Source organism: Sinocyclocheilus anshuiensis, unplaced genomic scaffold (assembly GCF_001515605.1).
Source record: "Sinocyclocheilus anshuiensis isolate Anshui unplaced genomic scaffold, SAMN03320099.WGS_v1.1 scaffold283, whole genome shotgun sequence".
NCBI lineage: Eukaryota > Metazoa > Chordata > Actinopteri > Cypriniformes > Cyprinidae > Sinocyclocheilus > Sinocyclocheilus anshuiensis.
In genome coordinates this window covers 4,158,254-4,180,450 of record NW_015549605.1, presented here as the reverse complement: position 1 = coordinate 4,180,450, position 22,197 = coordinate 4,158,254, and the positions used below count along the sequence as shown (strand labels likewise).

Below are 22,197 nucleotides of genomic sequence, written 5' to 3'. Positions count from 1 at the left end.
CATATTTTTATCTAACTTTTATTTTGTTAACTTACGAGTTCAAAACATATTTAGAGCTGACAGAAGACTTCTTCTGGTCTGCGTGTTGATCGGTCAGTGATGTTGGTCTGCTGTTCTTGCTTTCACTCACTCAATTTCTCATTCATGAACTTTCTCTTTGTGTAACAGAAGTTACGTGTCATTCAGCGACACAAACACAAACATAACATGTCAATGTAAAGAGCAGACAAGTGCAGACAGGGCTGTTCTCTGGGGTAATAATAACTATAATCAAGCGGACGTGCCCACTCACTGACTCATCTACAGGAAAGGTCAAATACACATTAAGAGCTTCACCCATGCATTCAGCAAATGGGAATTTAATAGTTTGATAAAAATCAATTATTAAAAGGTCATTTGGTTTGTGACCTGCAGAGTGATTTTACTTTTTTTCTGCGGCTAAAATAGTTCTTGCGTTTGCACTTGTATACATACGCTTTGCCTTTTTGTCCCCACGGGCTCATAAACAGAGCATGGGAACTAATGCAGACTATGTATTTGATTAATGGTTTCGTTGTAAATTTTGTCCTGTGTGCTTAACGACACAAAGCACATAAAAATCATAAGCTCATAAGGGAGGTTCCAGCCCTCCTCGTGGAAACAATGCCCAGCTCTTAAAATGGGTGCAACGATACACACAGTTGAATAAGACGTGGATATGATGCCAGACATAAACACAGAGAGACAAATAAGACTAATATTGGAAGTAATCAGCCACTTCCTACCAGTGAAAGTGTATATTTGGGTGGTTGGGTCTCATTTTGTGCCAATACCTGCAAGTTAGCACAAGTATGTAACCCCTGCAATACAAATACACATATAAACAAGCTACAGGTGGTCCAAAATGCAGCGGCTAGAGTCCTTACCAGGTCAGGAAAATATGATCATATTACCCCAATTTTACAGACTCTGCACTGGCTACCTATTAAGTTCTGTATCAGTCACAAAATATTATTAATTACCTATAAGGCCCTTAATGGGTTAGTTTGATTACGTCTTTAATTGATAACGTCTTTAATTGATTTTTCTGTACATTTCTGCCATATGTACAATAACTGACAGTCACCACTGATAAGCTACCACTAAATATTGTAGAAACTTAATTTGCTGTAAAGTTGCTTTGCAATGATTTGTATCGTGAAAAGCGCTGTACAAATAAACTTGACTTGACTTGACTTGACATATAAACGTTGCTGTTGCTCATTTACTGTAAAGCAGGTGTGAACGAATAATGTTATTGTCAGCAGTAAAATAAACATTTTGTATAGGAGTCTATTGAAAGCAGGATATATGGTAGCCAGGATACAACAAATAATAAATGTATTGTTCTATTGTCCAAATAATTATTTTTTATTAGAACGATCAATATAGAGAATCAGCACAACAGTATATAATAAATAATTGCATACATAATTCACTGTATTTGACTGATTTTTCCCAGTTTCTGGTTAAATAAATAAATAAATGTATTGATACATCACAGTAATGATAAATAAAAATAAATAAATGTTTGTATAATATCATTTATTTTTAATTATTTATTTGTATTATTTATTTACCTTTATAAATTTTTACAAATAACATTTTAAGTATTATATATATATATATATATATATATTAAAATGTTTTTATATTTATATTATTTATATATTTTTAACATTTATTTAAAAATATGGTTTATTTCAGATTTAAATTTACATTTTCAGATTTAGATTTAAATAGTCCTTGTCAAGGTCTGTTCCAGCTCTGTGAAGAGAGAGAGAGAAAAAACAGTAATATAGAAAGTTGTAATATTACATAAAATGTTGTTTCTTCATGAATCACAACAATATGAGTGAATATTGTGTATGCAGTACTACGCCTTATTTCCATTTTGAAAAGCAGCAAATCAATTACACCAATGCACAAATAAATACAAACATAGAACGTTTTTAGAATTACAAATATTTAAATTGTTACTGATTAAATTGACTTTTGAAAAAATAAAATATATGAATAAATAAAATCATACAAATACACACAAATAAAAAATAAATGTATATTCCATATTTATTAAAAGGTTAGCATTACTTAAAATTGTATAAGATACTTGTTTTGGTGAATCCCCGCTCTTGGCAAAAGATTGACATGTTTAAGTATGTTTTGTATGACAAACAACAAAGCCGAAGGCAATTTCCCACAACTATTGCAAACACAGTAAAACATGCTGCCAACCAAACACATGACTGCTTCCTTCATATAAATATCCCCTCTCTATCCCCCAAAATGGGCTTAAAGTGGAAAAATTAAACACTGCACCTGAAAAAAACAGCAAAACCTCTCTTCATTTCCACAGTGGACATGCATTTATAAATAATTTCCACTTTCTAGTTTCTCCATCTCACAGACGCTGCCCGAACTGCACAGAGTGAGCTGTCAAAAGTCGGACAATTCCCACTCTCCCTCTGCTTTTAGTAAGGCAGAACGGGTGGAAAGACGAAGGGAGCAGTTCACTGATGGGATGAGGACGTGGCACAGACCCCTGAGACATTATTGAGTGACATTGAAAGACAGTCGAGCCAGAGGAATCTTGGCATTGAGACTTAATGCTCCTGCTGTTGGTTGACCAATGACATAGACCAAGTATTTTTTTGCTTTTGATGAGCTGTGTACCGTCTTTTTAGTACTAAATGACATGTAGAAGTCATTCATTAGTTCACCCAAAAATGAAAATTTGCTGTTAATTTTCTCACCCTTAGGCCATGCTGGTGATTTTTTTCTTTAGCAGAACAGTAATGATTTTTAGCTATAAACTGTGATCTTTGGTGATTCATACAATGGAAGTCAATGGCTACCGCCACTTGAGAGTCAAAAAGAAGAATATACAGACAACACAAAATGAATACCCGTGGTTCCTGATGATATATTGAGGTCTTATGAAGTGAAACGAGTGGCCTGTGCAAGAAACTGAACATTATTTACAGCATTATTACCTGTAATCCAGAGCACAGGCAAACAAAGGAATGATTCTTTTCCACAAACTGGTTCGTTTGGACAGTTCGTTTCAATTAAATGGTTCAATACACTTGTTTGTTTATGTAATCATGCAATGACATAACATACATGCAATTATGTTATTAAAGCACCCAATTAATGATGTGAAACAGATGTTTAAAGCATATTAAAGTAAATAAACTAGTCTTAAACAACTGCTGGCTCAAGCCGTGAACCGGTTCAAAAGAATGATTTGTTTACGAACCAGACATCTCTACGGACCGCTTGGCTCTGAATTACAGGTATTAATATTGTAAATAATGTTCTGTTTCTTGCACAGATACTCAATGTATCATCAGGAGCCACTAGTTTTAATTGTGTTGCTTGTATATGCTTTTTTTGACTCTCAAAGTGCTGGTAGCCATTGACTTGCATTTTATGAATCACCAAGAACCACGGTTTCAAAATCCTTTTTATTGTTCTGCTGAAGAAAAAAAGTCACCTACATCACCTGCATGGCCTGAGGGTGAGTAAATAAACAGCAAATATTCATTTTTGGGTGAACTATTCCTTTAACTGCACCATATTCTCTTCAACATGTCTGTATGAAGACCGCAGGCCAAATTAAACTGCCTCCCAAATTCCTCTTCTGATGCGCGGTTACACAACAAGTTTGTTTTCAAATACTTTCTGTTGCCTAGACATCACAACCTCACATTCTCATCCGTCTTTGTAGCTCTCAGCTTTCAGCTTTAGATGTCCTCAGAGGAAACCAAAAGCACCAGGTAACCACGTCTCCTCTGAAGAGAAGAAAGCAACCGAGGGACACGGGAAAATACATTACACACACACACACACACACACATAGGAGAATGAACGTGAGGGCGAACAATGACGTCTGTTCTTTGGGTTCCTGCTCTTCGGTCGGTCAGGTACACATCAGTGACCCACTCATTGAGCTGCTCTGAGAATCTTCCATAATCAAATGCAAATAATGTAAGTAATACGGAGCAGAACTGCTGGAGTGAGTTTCCACCGGCCTTTATTCAGACTCACGGATGTGGAGGTGGACAAACGCTCAATGGCTGCGTTTTAATGGAGATAAAATGAGGGTAAATTGAAAGCAGGATATGGTAACCAGGATACAAATAGCACAAGGAAATTAGAAAGTTATTGATTCATTGTGTGAAAAATATTTATATATTAGAACGATCAATATAGAGAATCGGCACAACTGTGATTACAGAGACAAATCTCCTTTTTATAAAATGTCCTTATGAATTGCAGCTGTGTAATTCAAAGTATTTGATGAATTTATTGTGTACATTTACATTTATTATGTACACATTTTATTTACGGTTTCATTTATTTTAAAAACAACATATGTAAAAATATTGTAATATTACATAATATTATGTAATAATATTACATGTTACATGTACTTACTATTGTAATAACTAAATAAATGATGCATAATTACATGCAAGTAACCCTAAGCCAAACACTAATCCCAACCCTAACCATATAATAAATACATGTAATTAATTAATATTACTCAGTACTTAAATATATAATTACACTGTAACAAGGACACCTTAAAATAAAGTGTGACCGTATTTTCTTGTAAAACACACTCCAATAATAATCTCTGACCTTATCTTCAACTTCAAAAATGTATTTTTTTTATTTACAGTCTATGCATTTTGCAAACAATATATGTGCATATGCACATGCTCAAATTCAATACTGCCAGTACAATAAGCAAAAATTAATGGCAAGAGAAAATCCGAAAGTTCAACATCAAATGTGAAAAGTAATTCAGTCCTTCTAGCCAGTACAATGTCTTACTGACCACAGGTTAAATAAGAGTCAGTAAAATTAAGCACTGAAATCACAGCAAATGAAATCACGTCAGGCTGTGACAAAGTGCCACACTGCTGTAATGCTGTAATGCTGATGCTGCTGTTACTGTCTGCTGTTTTGACGAGACCATAACAACTCAAGGGACAGATCTGAAAACCTATGTGTCAGGCGTTTTTCCTCACATTCGTCTGTCTTCATCTACAGGAAAGAATGCAGTGCATTTACAGCCTACAGCACATTCACTTTGCATCAGTGCTGTGTATTAAAATCATGTCAGAACTTAAATAAGGTAAAGTTAATCAAATGTAAGGAGAAATTTAAAGGAATAATGCACCCAAAAATAAAAAAAAAATAGCTGAAAATGCATTCCTCAGGGAGGTTTAAAGGGGTCATATGATGCTTTTTTAAAGATCATTATTTTGTGTATTTGGTGTAACAGAATATGTTGACATGCTTTAATGTTCAAAAAACACATTATTTTTCAAATACTGTACATTATTGTAGGTCTTCTATGCCCCGCCTCTCTCAAACACTTCGTTTTCTACAAAGTCCCTCCTTCCGACAAGCGCAGTCTGCTCTGATTGGCCAGCTGACCCAGTGCATTGTGATTGGCCGAACACCGCAAGCACTCGTCGGAAATGTAACGCCCCTTACCATAATCGCGAGCTTCATCTTTCAAAATAAATGTAAAGACGGTAAATAATGTCATTAGTTTTACCATCAGTTCAAGCCCGAAAGGGGAACAGACACAGTAATGATGCAGTACAAACCGCGGTTAAGACAGCTGACTCTACGAGAAGGGTCTGGCTGCAGCTGGTGCTTGCACTCTCAGACGTGCATTCTCAGGCTTGCACTCTCAGACACTTGCACTTCCGCTAGCGACGTCACTTGCAGTCTTTATTATTTTTTATTTTGTTCTATTTATTGATTACTTTTTGTTTGAATCTCTCAACATTTTACAACAGTATAGCCAGGTGGTGAAGACAAGAAAAAAGAAACTAAATTACGAAGTCACTTGCAATCGCCACTTGCACTCTCCGCTACCTGCGACGTCACTTGCAATCGACACAAATCGTGCGTGTTGCCAATGGAGACAAGACGCTGTGGTGGTGATTTAATGATTATTTATTTTATTTATTTATTTAGTCATTTATTAGAGGCTTTTATCCAAAACTAACTCAAGTTCGTTTCCTTCCTTGGTGCGGATCTTTTGGGCAGGTGTGAATACAGCAATCACACTCGGGTGCAGACCAAACAAACGTACCGAGACCCAGCTGAAGAGGTGATATCAGCACTCGGGTGCAGACCAAACAACCGTACCGAGACCCAGCTGAAGAGGTGATCTCAGTCCGGTTCCAAACGAACTCTGGTTTGGTTGAATGGATGAACCAATGAATGGATGACCTCAAGCACATGTGTGGTTTTGTTTACAATTTCTGGTACACTTGCAAAAAGGGCGGCGTGAAAGTGAACCCAAAAAAAAATCAACATTGTATTTGGTCCAGACCAAAGCAAGTGAACTAGCAGACTATTCTGGTGTGAATACACCCTTAAATATAGTATGTTGGTGTTACTATGGTTACCATGGAAAATTTTTGCCAATAACAGAATGAAAGCCAATATGTGGTAGAACACGTTTAAAGGAATTATGAAATCAACACGACAACATCATCATCAACAACAACAGCGCACCTGCAATTAATCACTGTGAACGTACTGTCAAACAGCAAAAATGTTACAGGGAGGAAGAGATTCTTCCTTACAGTCACTCAGAATGAGGTTGAACATTAGAGAACCAGGAACACACACAAGAACAGATGCCAAAAGTGTTTGGCATGGGCCAGTCAACACTGTAGAGGAGTTTATGCTTGCATTTGTGTGTGAGTAGGTTCAAATGGAAGTTACTCAATAAAAACATTCACACTTTGTTATTCTGTGGCGTCTTCTGTAGTCAGTTCACATCTGAAGTGACGTATACTTGAATAAATAAAGGCTCTTTGTTGGCATTGATGGTTGCATCAAGAACCTTTAACATCTTATTGCTACCATTCCATTCCACAAAAGGTTGTTTATACACTCCATGTATTATACTCTCGCAGGGATGCTGGAAGTATGGCACTGAGACGCAGCGTCTCGTTCCCTCGGGGAACCAGGGTTACATGCTTTATTAATTAATAGAGAAACGCTATGGGAATGAATATGCCCACGCCGCCAGACTTACAAATCCCTGTCCAGTGTGGAAGAGCACAGTTAGAGCAAGAGAACAGAAGAACCTGGAGTGGTTCGCATATCGAGGCCATAGAACCTGACGAACGTTAAGGGCATGGACCAGCCCGCAGCGTTGCAGATGTCCTGCATAGAAACACCTGCCAGAAAGGCCTTGGAGGCCGCCACACTTCTGGTAGAGTGAGCTTTGACCCCCAAGGGTGAGGGGAGATCAGAGGACTCATAAGAAATGCAAATTGCAAAGTCTAGGTAAGAAGGGGCCACTGAGGGGCCGTACTCTCTCCAGAACTCATACAGAAAGGCATACAGACGAAGCCTCAGCCAAGTCTGTACCATAGCGTCCAGTCCAGTATGGAGATGGATGAGTCAGAGAGAACCAGAGGGGACAGTGCGATGTCTCCTGAGTCGCAAACAGGTCCACCTGAGCCTGATCAAATACTCTCCATATCTGCTTCACCACCTTGGGGTGAAGCCTCCATTCCCCGGGCCTCGGCCCCTGCCTCGACAGGATGCTGCTCCCATATTGAGATGCCCAGGGATGTGAACTACTCTCAGCAAGAGGAGTTTCCCCTCGGACCACACAAGGATCTGGTACACCAGCCTGTAAAGGGGGCGCGAACGTAGACCTCCCTGGTGGTTGATATAAAAGACCACCGCTGTGTTGTCGGTGCGCACCAACACATGGCAATCTCTTAGGTCTGGGAGGAAGTGTTTCAATGCTAGAAACAAGGCCAGCATCTCCAGGCAGTTGAACTTCAGGCAGTTGACAGACCGCGGGCTGAGCGGCCATTCATGACCGCTCCCCAACCAGTGAGGGACCCATCCATCGCTAGCATTACGTGGCGACAAGGAGCTCCCAGCACCGGGCCCTGAGACAAGAACCAAGGTTTCCTACACATGTCTAAGGCACGTAGGCATCGCCGTGTGACCTTGAGCATGTGGAGCGGGTTTCCCCTCGGGGAGGACCCCTTGGTCTTGAGCCACCACTGTAGGGGTCTCATGTACAGCAGGCCAAAAGGTATCACGTTGGACACAGCTGCCATCAGACCCAGCAGTCTTTGAAACTGCTTGACAGTGAGTGACCGGCCTTCTCTCACTCTTGTGACTGTAGTGAGGATCGACTCGATCCGAGCAGGAGACAGACGTGCTTGCATCGTGGTCGAATCCCACACCACGCCCAGATAAGTGGTTCTCTGTAGTGGAGAAAAAAGCAAACCTCAGGAACTTCCTGTGTTGTTGAAGGATGGAGACATGGAAGTATGCATCTTTCAGATCGATTGTGACAAACCAGTCCTCGGACCAGATCTGAGACACCACTTGCTTGAGTGTGAGCATCCTGAACTTCAGTCGCATGACTGAGCGGTTCAATTGACGCAGATCTAAAATGGAACGCAACCCTCCAACCTTCTTTTCCATTACCAGAGCCTGCTCAGGGCCCACCAGAGTGGGAATGAAGCCATTGAAATGAGGCGGAGGAGAACTGAATGCGGTAGCCTCTTTCTACAGTGTGCAGGACCCATTGAGACACATATGGCAGAAGTTTCCACGCTGCCAAATAGTCTACTAAGGGAATCAGTTTCTCGAGACTGACCTCTGGTGTAATCAGAACGGCTAGCTTGGTGCCTTGAAGTGGCGGACCGGCAGGAAATGGCCGAACTAGCTGCTCTAGAGACTCTAGAGACGTCTTGCCCATCCATTGGACTGATTACACACGTGATTCAGAGAGTGGTCACGCTGACGGTGTTCCCATAGTGTTTCGACACAGCTCGAGTTCCTGAAGGGGAACCCACTTTCACTCAACTTTCAAAAATAAAGGTACTTACATCAGTGGTTCAATTAAGAACGTTTAATGTCTATAGAACCTTTTCATTCCATGAAAGGTTCTTTAGTGAAAAAACCTTTAGATTTTTTAAATGATAATTGAAAAAATATATATTTTTAATGATAATAAAAAAACTTTATTTTTAAAAGTGTTTGAAACCATTATTTTTAAGAGTGTAAGCATTTTTTTCTTGTCAGCTTTCCTTCATATATTTGCTGTTTGCTTAGATGTACAATAGCTTAAAAACACTAAAGATCATCTCTTTAGAAACTGAGAACAAGCATCTCATCCTCCTTTACCCATAAACAAAAAACAATTACCGACCATCTTTGGCCATTAAATCCAGAAAGAATTATGGATAAGGCCTCCTTTGTGTCTCCTAAAAAGACCTTTAATGATTATTAAAGCGGACAAAGACAAAAATTATGACGCAGTTTACCATACGTCACGCACTGATAATATCAGAGTCAGCTATAACCTCGGATTCAGCCCATCGATCTTGGTGTCGCTACTGTCACTCAAGGTCTTCTTATCACCATTATCACCATCCGTTGGATTATCAGAAATCTGTGGGCAAAAAGGGCACCCTGAAAATAAAAAATTACCCATTGGACAGGATGAATCTGCACAAGAAATGATTAAAAAATGTATGTCTTCACATACGTATTAGAAGTGTTGATTTGTGGGTTTGAAAATGTCTACTGGTGTTGGCAGTGAGGTACAAAGATACTGTAAAATTCAGCCTCGGTGGCTGCCGAATGACATTCCTCAGCCCTTGGGTGTTGAAATCAACTTTCCGTTCAAGATCCAACATAAACATTTACCTGTGTGGTAACTGACTGTGAATGAAACACAAGATCATCTTCATGAAGTGCCATGAAGTTTAAAGGGTTCATGACATGAACTCAGGATGAAGGAAAATGTAATTCCTCATTTATATTATATTTATTGGCCTGCTATACTGTAAAAAGAGCATTTAAAGAAATCAAGCAGCAAAAACGATTCATATTTTAACTTGCAAAGTAAATAGATTCAGCATCAAGCTGCTTTTGATGCAACAGCCAGATGTCATTTACATAAAATGGATAAAAATTATTTCAAACATATGATATTTCAAAACAATAAGATTTTAGACAGAAGGGAAAAATTAAGCAGCTGGAGCCACTCGAGAAACAGGATGACGGTCAAATGAATCATGTCATCATAGACAGTGTAGGAGCCTATTTTTGTTCAGATTCAGTAACCAATGTTATATTATGTGGTGCATTTGGTTTATGTTTCATAAGTTTTTTTTGTCAGTACTCCTGTGGTTGTTGTCAGAAATTTCAAGCTAAAACAAGTTTAAAACAAACTCGCAAGTCGTAAAGTGTGATTTGGCAGTGGTTGCTTCTTGCTAACCCAACAGACAGTAGCTGTTGTGGTAGGCCCATTAAATGTCTGAATGATTTTGCCCTGGCAAAATCCAATTAATGACAAGTTAAAGCTGACAGACAGTTTATTTTCCACACTATTTTGTGGAGTCTGCACCTATCACAATCTATAATTACTGTGTTTAAGTTTCCACACTTGGCTTTGTAGCCAAATGCAACGACAGCCATTCATAGACGAGCAGCCACATGTGCTAAAGCATAAGTGATTTCACCCTGATTGGACACTATTCTACTTTTTAGCATGCATAGTTAGTATGCATACTTGACCACATTGTGTACACCTCCTTAATCAGTCAACTTGGTATTATAGTCACTCCCAGTCTAATGTGGGCACACGGTGAACCCTCCAAACACCTGGGGGCAAATAGACATGAAATTCCATCCTGATGCATGCCGAACGTGGCTGTGATGAAGTAAATCACAAGAACTCCAACTTTGAACTGAGGTGAAACTAAAGACGACCCTATATGGCAGTTTGCAAAGCTTCAGGAACGTTCTGACCACAGACTGGACTTGGACAAGCTTTGATCCTCGGATTACGTTTCGCGGAATTGCACTCGCCTGTCAAGTCCAGGTAAAGACCCACTTGCCCACCATGTGGAGTATATATGACACCAAACCATACTCGCACATACGGTTACAACCTCGCCTGCTTAAAACTGACAATGAACATTATTTATTTAACAGAAGATGCTGTGGAAATTTACTTGCATGTTCTTCCTTATGATCACTGTGTGTTCAACAGCCTGATACTGATTTGTAAAAGCATCAGGTACTACTGCATTATCAGAGTGTCATGTACCTTAAAGGGAAAATTCTAGACACGGTGTGACGTTTGATTAGCGTTTAAGGTAAGAGTATCTTTGAGCTAAGACTCCCTGTCGCTTTAGCATGTGCACTTGCGAGCGAGATGAACCCTTCTGAACCAACTGTCTCAGGCTCACCTGTGTCAGATTATCAGTGTTGCATAAGTACAAAAACAACATTAATGGTGGCTTTTAATGACATTGCTACCAAGATGACCACCACTACATCGTCCGCATGCTGATTAAATTGCTCTAGGACAGGAAACTAGACCTTACAGAGGATTGTAATGGGTTTTTTTTGGTAATAGTGACCTTAATGAGGCACAAGTTTTTTTTTTGTTTTTTTTTTTGTGTGTGTGTCATTTACCTTTTAAGTGCATATATTTAAAGCAACAAGATTTCTCAACATTTAAAGCATGCAAAAAGCAATGAAAACCAACAGGATTTTGTATTTAGAGAGTGCTAAACACAACTGAGATTACTGTACTCATATTAATAGCTAAGAGCAAAATCAAATCAAGCCTAAATATTTCAAAAACAAACAGGCAAGGCTTAGGGAATGTGCAGGGCTTTCTGTGGAGTTCTGCCAGTGCAGATTCCTGTTTACACCTGTAGGCCCATTACAAATCATGTGAAGCATACACACCCAAAAATAACTAATAAAGGTGCACAATAAAAAAAAAAAATACTGATCTACAAAGTCAAAACATGGTAACAGCACAATTTGTCAGAGTTGTTACTGTAAGTTCTTTTAAAGAAAAAAAATTTAATTATGTTTGGTACCGTCAATGGTTCTAGTGTATACTTTCCTCTGCCGAAGCATACAGAATAACGTTCTAAAAAACTCTACAGTACGTATTTAATGGTTTAATGGTTTAATTAAAAAAGAAAGAACTTTTCTTATTTGCAGTGTCCATATGTGTGTGTACAGTATATATATATATATATATATATCCCACAGTTGTTGTTCAGAGAACATATTTTCTGGTTTAATGGTTTAATTAAAAAAGAAAGAACTTTTCTTATTTGCAGTGTCCATATGTGTGTGTACAGTATATATATATATATATATATATATCCCACAGTTGTTGTTCAGAGAACATATTTTCTCGGGCGACCTCACTGTATTTTGTTTCTAGTTATATCTGTACCCACAGAAGAATAAATGTATTCAAGTGAGAGGTCTTGTTATCTTACATATTGAAACGGTCTTGTGTCTGAGCATTATGGGAATATACACTTGAATAGACTCATTAATTTTCTGCCTAATTGCCTTTGAAATATTATATAACATAGTGGCTCTATAGTGTACTGACTTTATTTTCAGACATGGCTCTTGACAACAACAAGACTCTTTTGAAAGAGGCAAATGGAAAACCCCCACTGCAGGCTCTGACCGCCGTGTTATCTGTCTCTTGTGTTGTAGCAGTATTGCTTAACATCTCTCGTATGGTATTTGGCCCTTATCTCAATGGGCAATCTAACCCTGCGGAGAGAGCACTCTGCTCCGCTCTCTCAGCAGCCCAGCAGGTAAGCTGAACCCCGGGCCTTGAGTTACGCTGCACTCCCTGGCTCGCTTTTCAAGTCAGTGGTCTGCGCTGTCAGTTCGGGCATACAAAGAGCACAAGGGAGGCCCTGTCTGCAACCCCTCGATGGTTTGGACCTGGCGAGAACTCCCTGGTGTTTGCGTGAACGCCGTGGTCGGGTCCGTTTGAACAGAAACACTTTAAAAGACAAAGCGAGAGGGAAGAGTTGACTGAGAGCAGCGTGGATGCTTAAGAGACTTCATGTAAAAGGGAGGAGAAGCAGTACGGGACCCAGGGGAAGAGAAACAGTGCTGCAAAGACTCAACACTTCCACAGGATACAAGACAGGGAGAGAGGAGGAAAGACCACCAGTGAACGCCTAAGTGTGAGAACAAAATAAATAAAATTTGGGAAGCAGGAACTGGGAGGTCCCATCCACCACGATTTCCACAGCCGAGTTGCATCACGACACTGTTTGAACTTCAATAAACTAACTTCAATATAATAAATATGTAGGTTATTTATTGACATCTATACTTCTGTCCATAAAGAACCTTTAACATCCATGGAATCTTTCCATCTCACAAAAGGTTCTTATAGTGGAAAAAGGTGTAGATTTTTCAAATGTTCTTCACACTAAGGAAAAAATGGTTCATTGTAGAATGGTTCACTGAAAGGTTCTTTGCTTCTCCACTCTTAAAAATAAAGGTTCTTTATAGTGGAAAAGGTTCTTTAGATTTTCAAATGTCCTTCAAACTAAAAAAAAAATCTTCTGTTCACTTCAAAGTTTTTTGGCGACCCAAAAATGATTCCTCACTTTTAAAAATTGAGGTCCCTTATGTTCATTGATGGTTCCATGAAGAACTTTTAACATCTATGGAAACGTTCTATTCCACAAAAGTTTCTTTGTAGTGGAAAAGGGTTCTTTAGATTTTTAAAATGTTCTTTATGCATGCTTCAATATTCTTCATCAGGTTCTTTGAGGTACCGAAAATGGTTCTTCTATGGCATTACTGTGAAAACCCCCTTTTGGAACCTTCATTTTGAAGAAAAGATTGTTCAGGTTATTTAAGTTTTCTTCATGTTAAGTAAAACATGGTTCTTTTTTATAACTGTTCATTGAAAGATTCTTTGGGGGAACCAAAAATGGTTCTTCTATGGCAAAACCCCCTTTTTATTTTTAAGAGCATACAATATGTTTCTGCACATTATCAACTTCTTTATTTGCTGTCGCCATATTCGTTCATTTGTGTTTGGGGTTGGTTGGGGTGACGGTTGCAGTCGGGCAGAAACTCGATCTGACCTGCACAGACAGCAGCGCACCCTCCACCCCTCCTCTTTCTTTCAATCTCCCTGATACGTCTCTCCCACCTTCCCCTCTAGCCATGGCTTACTATGACGAGGGGCAGAGATCAATGCCCTGATGGCCTCGGAGCCAGGTGGGAGACATCCCATCTATCACGAGAAAGTGACTTTTGTGATTCCACAACGGGACTGTAAACAACAGACTCATTGTAGGTGCAGGTGCTGAATGCTGGGACTAAAAGACGAAAGTGGACAAGGAAGGAACGTGTAGAAAAGTACCTGAAACATTAACTTCACTGCCTATTGTTTATGTTTGTTCAACCTTAGTCCATATACTGTATGTCAAATAAATCACTGCTCAGTGGCCTTATACTGTATATGAGTAAATCAAGTTATGTAATGGCTTCGCAGGAATCCTTTATTGAATGCTCAACAAGCATAAAGCACCCGCACAAGGAAATCAGATCTTTTAACACCTAAATCGCTCTATACTTCTCAATTACTCATCCATGTAATTCCTAAAATCTCTTTCCGAGTACTGTACATACAAAATGAACGTAGTGCAAATAGACCATCACACTTGTAAATGCAAGTATATAAATATTTAATTTGGCAACACGTTCGCTTTTGCACGGGCCACATAATTTATTGGTGACTTAAAGATACTCAAACAGCCGCTGTTTTGATACACTCGGTTACAGAGCTGTCTGCGCAGAGATTTACTCAAAAGGTTCCCCGTCATTAAACAGAATAAAAAGCCTACTTACAAGAGGGAACTCTTTTAACGAACCACAGGTGTCGGCATTGTTCTTACTCCATTGTGTCTCTTTGTGTGGCACTATTTGAAAGGCAGTAGTAGCTGTGTATGCTGAAGTTAGCAGAACCCGCTGTATGCCAGTAAGGTGTGCCCTGCATTCCTCTCAAACAAAACACATACACACACCACCTGGCCCAACCTGAGGGCTGCCGATTCACTCGTTTGTAAAACATTTTGTACAACTTTAAAGCTGAGTCAGTATTGGGCAGCATGAGAAGGAGCATTGGCTCTTGTGTACCTGGTGATAGATAACAAGAGCTCTGGAGTCTCTGCATAGGTTGAATCATCATTAATTGTCTGAAGCATCTTCAAAGAGGTAGTTGCATCACTGCAGGGAATAACTTTAAAAGAGAAAAATCATAATCAAAATATAAAAACAATGATACATGGGAAGAAAAAAGGATTTTTAAAATTAAATGATGATGGTAAGCATGGTGCTTCAATGTGGCCGAGACATAAAATGTAAAGCAAAGACAGTATGAAATGCATTAATTTATTTATCGATTTTATAGATTTTTCAATAAAAAAGCAGAAATTGCATTAAATGGACAAGTCTGACACAGGAATTTAATATAATATGGTACTGAAAAATGTCAGAAAATGAACAAGGTAGATTGCAACCCCATTTGCTGCCACTTGTGGCACAAAAATGATACGATTCACCAACATAGTTGAAACTATTCCTGTTACACTTGCACAAATGGTGTCAGTGCAGTGTCATTTCATAGAAACTGAGCTTGCTATGGTCACACCATTTGCGATTACCAAATGGAAACTGGTTAATATTACTAACATCCAGTTCTGGTTCTATTGCTGAGACTTTACGTGTTGCATTCCTTGAATGAAAATGAAGTGTTCCTGAAAGGCTGTAAATAGCAGTGACAGGATGAATTTCCGGTCTTTTTGATAGCATCAATGTTCCATCAATGGAATCTTCCTCTTGGACTGGTTTAAAAGAAGATGACTTCATTTGTGAAATATCCCTAATATGCCCTCTTTCAGCAACTGATGACTTCATTTGATTTTCACAAATCAGCTTCCTGAACTTCTACAACTTCCGGGGGCGCAACCGATTGTGTTGTGATTATGTGCATTGACAGAGAACATCATTAAGGAAGATTTGTCCTGACTGAGACACGTGACAACATTATAACCCTTTATTTTGGTTTAAAACATCTCTCTTTGACTCTTACACTCAAATCTGATGTTCCGTAGCCATTCAAAAAGAGGAAGAAACACAAAAATTCACCTTTTACCAGGAAGTTCACACCAAGTATTAACAGGTAAGATGCACTTTTTAGCTCCTGGGTGGCTTGCTAAAACATTGGGTTTTGCACAAGGGTTGAAGGTTTTGAAGGTAATTTTACTGCTCTAGAGAGTCACATGGCATTTACGGGTCAAAAAAGTTTCGACTAGGAAGTTAGACATGCAAGTATTTCATTTTCTAGTTTAAACTATGAATGTGGATCACCTAGTGACCATGACAGTTCAGAGCAAAAAAAGAAAGAAAGATGAAAATGACAAGATATGGGAGGAACTGTCTTACATTCTTGTATTTGCATTGATTGTCCCAGTGTGTCTGTTGCTCTGCAGGGGTTAAGGTGGTTTATTGGGTTTCTCAAGATACCGTCACACCTACCCTGCCCATTGTAAAATCACTCGTATTCTCAATCTACTCTTATAATTTGCTTATACTATGACAATTTCAATTTATTTCAACGACTGGGTCACGCCGAATGCCCATGAGCGTCAAGGGTCTTTATAGTGGAAAATGGATCTGTAGATGAACAAGAAACACTAAGAAAACATAAAGGTTCTTTGGGGAAGCCAAAATGTTTCTATGGCATCACTGCGAAAACCATCTTTTGGAACATTTATTTTTTAAGAATGTAGATAAAGTAAAATTAATATTAATATCATTCAAATCAGTGTTTAATTTACATGCGTTTACATTTAATGCTGAACTGGTCATTAGTTAATGTACAGTAAATTCGTGTTAATGTTGTTATTAAACTTATTAGACTTACAAATGCATGACTAACTAAGGAGAACGGCATCACTTTGGACTAAGCACAGCAACCCTATAAAAGCCATCTGTGCTGGATGTGCTCAGGAGAGTAGAAGATTATGCTTGTTGCGGTAAAGAGAGAAAGAGAGAGAGAGAGAGAGAAAGAGAGCGAGAGAGAGAGATCTGCGCGCTGTACTCGCCAGTAAGACTCTCAGCACGCACCGCGCGCTTTCTATCTGGAAACTTTCAAAAAGGATTCGTTTTAAACTCATCACCTTCATGTCGGAACTGCTGAAAATTTCCTCACCGATGCTATGGTTACCTTTGTTACGGTATGTATCTTTAGAAAGTTTGTTTGTTCGAACTGCTACCATGGATCGTTCGATGGCAATCTGGAGGGCTCTTGGCACGGTGGCGCATTTGCTCTTGTTCTCCAGGACAGTTTATTTGCGATTAAACCACTGAAAAAGATCACACAGCGAATATTTGCTCGTAAAACAACACATTTTGTGCCAAAAACAACTGCGTAATTTGCATTATTGCTCCATAACATTAGCGTTAACGTGTCTGAGGAACTTTCTGCGCATATGTGCATTTGGGAAGAATGTAATTGCTCAGAGCCTCGGGCTGAACTGAAAACCAGTACGGGCAAATTCTCTCCTTACCTTTCAAAGTGCTCTTCCCTTTACGTACAAGACAACAGATTGCCGAGACAACTCTTTTTTTTATTATTTGCGAGGTCTTCTAACTATAAATTAAGGTGTCTAGATCTGTCTATAACTAGCCTACATGTAACTGTAAATGCAAATTTAACTTTACATCTCTCCAAATATAGAAATATTTTTGAGAATATAAAAGGCTCAAATGCAGTAATTTGAAAAGTTGCTCGACTTGAACTGATAAGACAACATAAAAACTTAAATGCAAGACTATAAAATATACTTAGATGTTGTCTAAACACTTTGTTCTTGGGTCTTTCCTCCGAGAGCTGGCTGAGATTGGCAGACTATCCCTAAAATAGATAATCCACATAAATCTGTGCTGGAGATGCCAGTGCTGTCGAAGCCCTTGGAAGTTTTTCGGTGGGTTTAAGTTAGTGCTCTTCCCGTTCATCAACTGGAAGTTGCAGGCATATTTTTTTCCCCCACTTGTGTTTTGATAACCCTGTCTGTGTGTGTTTCTGCTTATGTTTCCCTGCTGTGTGTGTCGAGGGAAATCTTGTGCAGACATGCTCCTGAAACAAGCATCTGTCAAATAAAGGATTTGACATGAGGCATCCACTGATGGGGAGGCTAAAGGGTTAATGCAAATCATTTCGATTTACTGGTGAACGTGTCAAAAGAAATATGGAACCTGACTGAGGACTGTGAGGACTTTTCTCGAGTCTGAAGTCATTATAGAGATTAATAAATCACACAAAATCAGAATTTCCTACTATTTTGATGACTTGTAAAGAAAAGTATTTATTTATTCTGAGTGAAAACTGAAGTAGTAAGTGTATGTGAATAAATACACGACACATTATATATATATATAAAAAAAAAAGAAAATCTAAATTAAATGTTCTAAATTTGCAATTGTATCTATTTTCAGAATACTGGCTTAACCAGGCCTGGTGACATTGCACACCTTGTACAATAGGTGTTTTAGTCCACTAGCTAACATGATAATCAATTCACTTATGTGATTTTCTCAATTATTGCGGCTTTGAAACACTTCCAGGCTTTACAGTAGTTTGAGTTCATCTGCATGGCTCTGAAAACTGTAGTGGTAAATGTTCGGCCAGTTGCAGTGCATCCTTATTTTTCTGGGCAACTATCTGCCACTTCAAAATGGAAACAGCAAAAAATGTTGGCTGGCCATCAGGGGATCTCATCAACTTTATCATGGGTCACTCATACCCAAAAACTATCTCAGTCTCTTTTTTTGGTCACCATGTTTAAACTGTGGGAAATTCACAACGGTGACCATATATGGATCGTCTCATTATAGAATACTTTATTTATGCCAAATCATGCAGATAGATAGAGCATGAAATTATATTTTTAATCTTGATAAACGTGTCTCGGCTGTTTTCATATTTCAAAAAGTATGCTTCGCTAACAGGTTACAAAGTCTAAGCTGTCAGTACACTTCACTGACAAACCCATCATCAAAATGACAGATGGCAGCCAGGCCGAAATACATCATTTATCAAGGCCAGGTTCAAAGAAATGAAGCACTTCTTAGTAACTCTCCATTTTCTTAGTAACTCTTCATTTTGCACACTATCGATTATTGTACGGAAAACAAAACCTATAGTTATAGCTAATGATAGCGCAACAATACTGCACAGCTTAACAGCGCAGAATTTGTAAAAGTGTTTCCATTCTTTTCTGTCACGTTTACCTTATCAGCGCAGCATTGATATTGTGTGACATGGTACACAGAAGCATGGCATGCTGGGTATTCTAATACTCTCATACTTGTGCTTTTACTTGCACTGTTACAGTTTACTAAGTGGCTAGAAGAGCAAATGCTATACCAGAATTTGACTGCATTTCCATATGTGGCTATAGTTTTGCTAATAGTGAGAATCCTAAGCAGAGCATCCATCTTTATACCAAAGAGAGATATTGCTTCAGATAAATCATGAAATGAAACAATACTATCTCCAAAAAAGTAATTAGTCATTTGTGCCAGAAATGTTCAGCGCATGCCAACCCAGCTAACAAAAATATATTTTAGGAACAATTTAGAAAAAATAGTTTTTTTTCTGAATGTTCTCTGAACGTTCAAAACATCCAGTTTTTTTAATGCATTTTTTTCTTGATTATATAAACATTCCATTTTATCATTTTGCAAACATTATCAGAATGTTACTTTTGAATGTTCTCTGAATATTCTAAACATTCTCTATATCTGAACATTCATTTTTAGAATATTATTAAAGACTAGTTAACTTTTAACAAACATTCTATTAACGATACTGGAAGAATGTTTGTTCATAACTTCGAGAGAACCTTGCCAGGATGTTTTGAGAATGCTCTCTGTTAGCTGGGAAGATTGTGGTTGATATGCTGTGGTTGCTGTCTAAACAGTCATCATTTTAAAACCACACACTCATCACAATATCCATATTATGGATATTGTAGTCAGGAGCTAATTTTTGTATGTGTGTGTGTGTTTTTATTTATTTATTTATTTTTTTACCATGAAAACTATACTTGATTTAATCAAATTTAAAATAGGAACAAAATAAGACCCATTTTTCATACCCAGAATACTTTAGTTTCTCCAAAAGGCTTCTAACATTTGTTCTGGAAGTGCTATGAGTTGATATGCATGAAGCCGTGGTAGAAATATCAACCCTTCTGAGTGGGAAGTAACTGCACCTTTTGTAGTTTGTATCCTTGACAAAGTGTTGCTGTCAGCTGCCAAACACCCATCTATCACATTACATTGAAACGACCAACATGATCATGTTACAAACTCCAAGATGTGTTAATTACACTAACGTTTGTGTTTGGCAGTGCCATGTCAAACAGAGAGCTTGTTCTGTGTTTATTTTTCTATAAAAGTCAGGCTAATCGCTAATGACTCCCAGACTTCACACTAATAGTTTAAAATCTTTTTTATAGCACCATGCTTTAATGAAGACACCTGACTTTTTTGTACTTTTAACTGCATTAAATTCGGCAGTCACCAGAAAAATCACTAGTTTTGATGCTATGGAAGGCCATTTGTTGGAAGAAAATGATGTAATAAAAACTTAAATAAATAAATAGTGCCAAAACAGGAAAGCATTGGCAGTCAAAATTTTATATGCACATTTTTCACTTTTGTCCTATTAATTTAGACTTGTCATAGAATATACCATTCAGTGCATTGGCTGATAATCAGAACTTAGAAGTTGTAATGTTATGGAAGGCCATTTGTTTGAACAAAATATTGACTATTATTTTTCTGTTAAATCCTAGCATGGAACGTTCTTCAGGGAACTTTTACTAACATTTTTTAAATGTTAGAACAAAAAGTTATAGAGCGTTCTTATCCCTTTTTAAATATTTGATATATGCTCTTATAACGTTGAGTGAAAACATTCTTAGAACAACATTCTCAGGGACGTCCTTATAATGTTATTTATACTTGATGAAGGTTCTCAAAATGTTGAGAGAAAACATGCTTAGAACATTAAATATAACATTCAAATAACATTTTCGGTAAGGTTTTAGAAACCTTTAAATAATGTTCTAATCTTAACAAGAAAACTGGTATTTTTAACATTCTTAGAAACGGAAAAAAACAAACGTTCAAATAACATTTTATTTTGAGTGAAAAAATGAAATGTTTTCGGAACCTTTAAATAATGTTCTAATCATGACAAGAAAACTGGACATTTTTAACACTCTTAGAATATTAAAAATAAACATTCAAATAATGTTATATTTTTGGTGAAAATAAAGTTAGTAGAACGTTGTGAGAAATATTTTAGGAACCTTTAAATAATGTTATAATTCTTACAAGAAAGCTGGACATTTTAACGTTCTTAGAATATTTAGATACTTTACAACCATTTCAAAACAATGTTCCCACAATGTTTTTATAACCTAAATCTTTTACCTGGGATGCTGCTTGTGAGACCAAGATGATAACTAAAACTATAAAAGTCTTAAATCTTAAGGAATTTACCCCTTTACTGGTGTTATAATCGCTCTAATAGTGCCAAAAATGAAGGCATTGGTTGCCAAAACTTCAGTTTTGTCATATTAACTTACACTTGTCATATACCATTCAGTGTGTTGGCCGATAATCAGAACTTACCAAAAACACATGCCGACTGAATAAAGTGTGCTGAAGGGAGGCGTTGACACGAGCTGCCAAACAGCTGCAATGCGTCCCCTACACTGATCGCTTAGCGAACAACTCCCGTCACGAGGCACTGAAAACATAACATGCTAAGCTAGCCTGCTTCATAAAAACACTGCATGTGAACTGGAGTAAACTAATGCTCACGTGTATGTACTTTGAGCTGATAGTTTACACAGCTTGTCTAGCTTTCGATATTGAAAGTCTGAAAACCTTCGACGAAAACCCACCAATAAATCATAATAGCTGAAATGTTTGTCTTCTGAACTTAATATGCGAAGTTAGCCTGCATCTGCATATGTTGGCTTGATTGTAATGAATGCCACCACTTGATGGGTTTTCAAACACTGCAGGTCACGTCTTACATCTCAAAACCATTCAGAACCAAGCCGAGATGAATCCAGATGGAAGTGCAGGGTGCTGGTCAGGGATGGAGAGTGTTCAGACGGGGGGTCTATTTTTGTGCTCTTTTAAGGGAACATCTGGAGGCAGTTGGACAGCATTAGGGTTTAGACTCTCTTCTTTGAAAATCCT

The 22,197-nt window shown here is 38.1% G+C and overlaps 1 protein-coding gene and 1 long non-coding RNA gene across 2 annotated transcripts in view; both read left to right on the top strand.

Annotated features, from left to right (window-relative positions):
- Positions 1-10,703: 10,703 nt before the first annotated feature.
- LOC107658790 (uncharacterized) lies at positions 10,704-14,436 on the top strand. Its single transcript, XR_001630826.1, has 3 exons — positions 10,704-10,927; positions 13,660-13,748; positions 14,069-14,436. It is a non-coding gene; the product is annotated as an uncharacterized LOC107658790 (long non-coding RNA).
- A 2,582-nt stretch (positions 14,437-17,018) lies between these two features.
- ntf3 (neurotrophin 3) overlaps positions 17,019-22,197 on the top strand; it is a 14,663-nt gene continuing 9,484 nt past the window's right edge. The window contains exon 1 of the mRNA XM_016447424.1: positions 17,019-17,147. Within this exon, the coding sequence (XP_016302910.1) occupies positions 17,130-17,147 (18 nt within the window). The 5' untranslated portion in view covers positions 17,019-17,129. The remainder of the gene's footprint in view (positions 17,148-22,197) is intronic.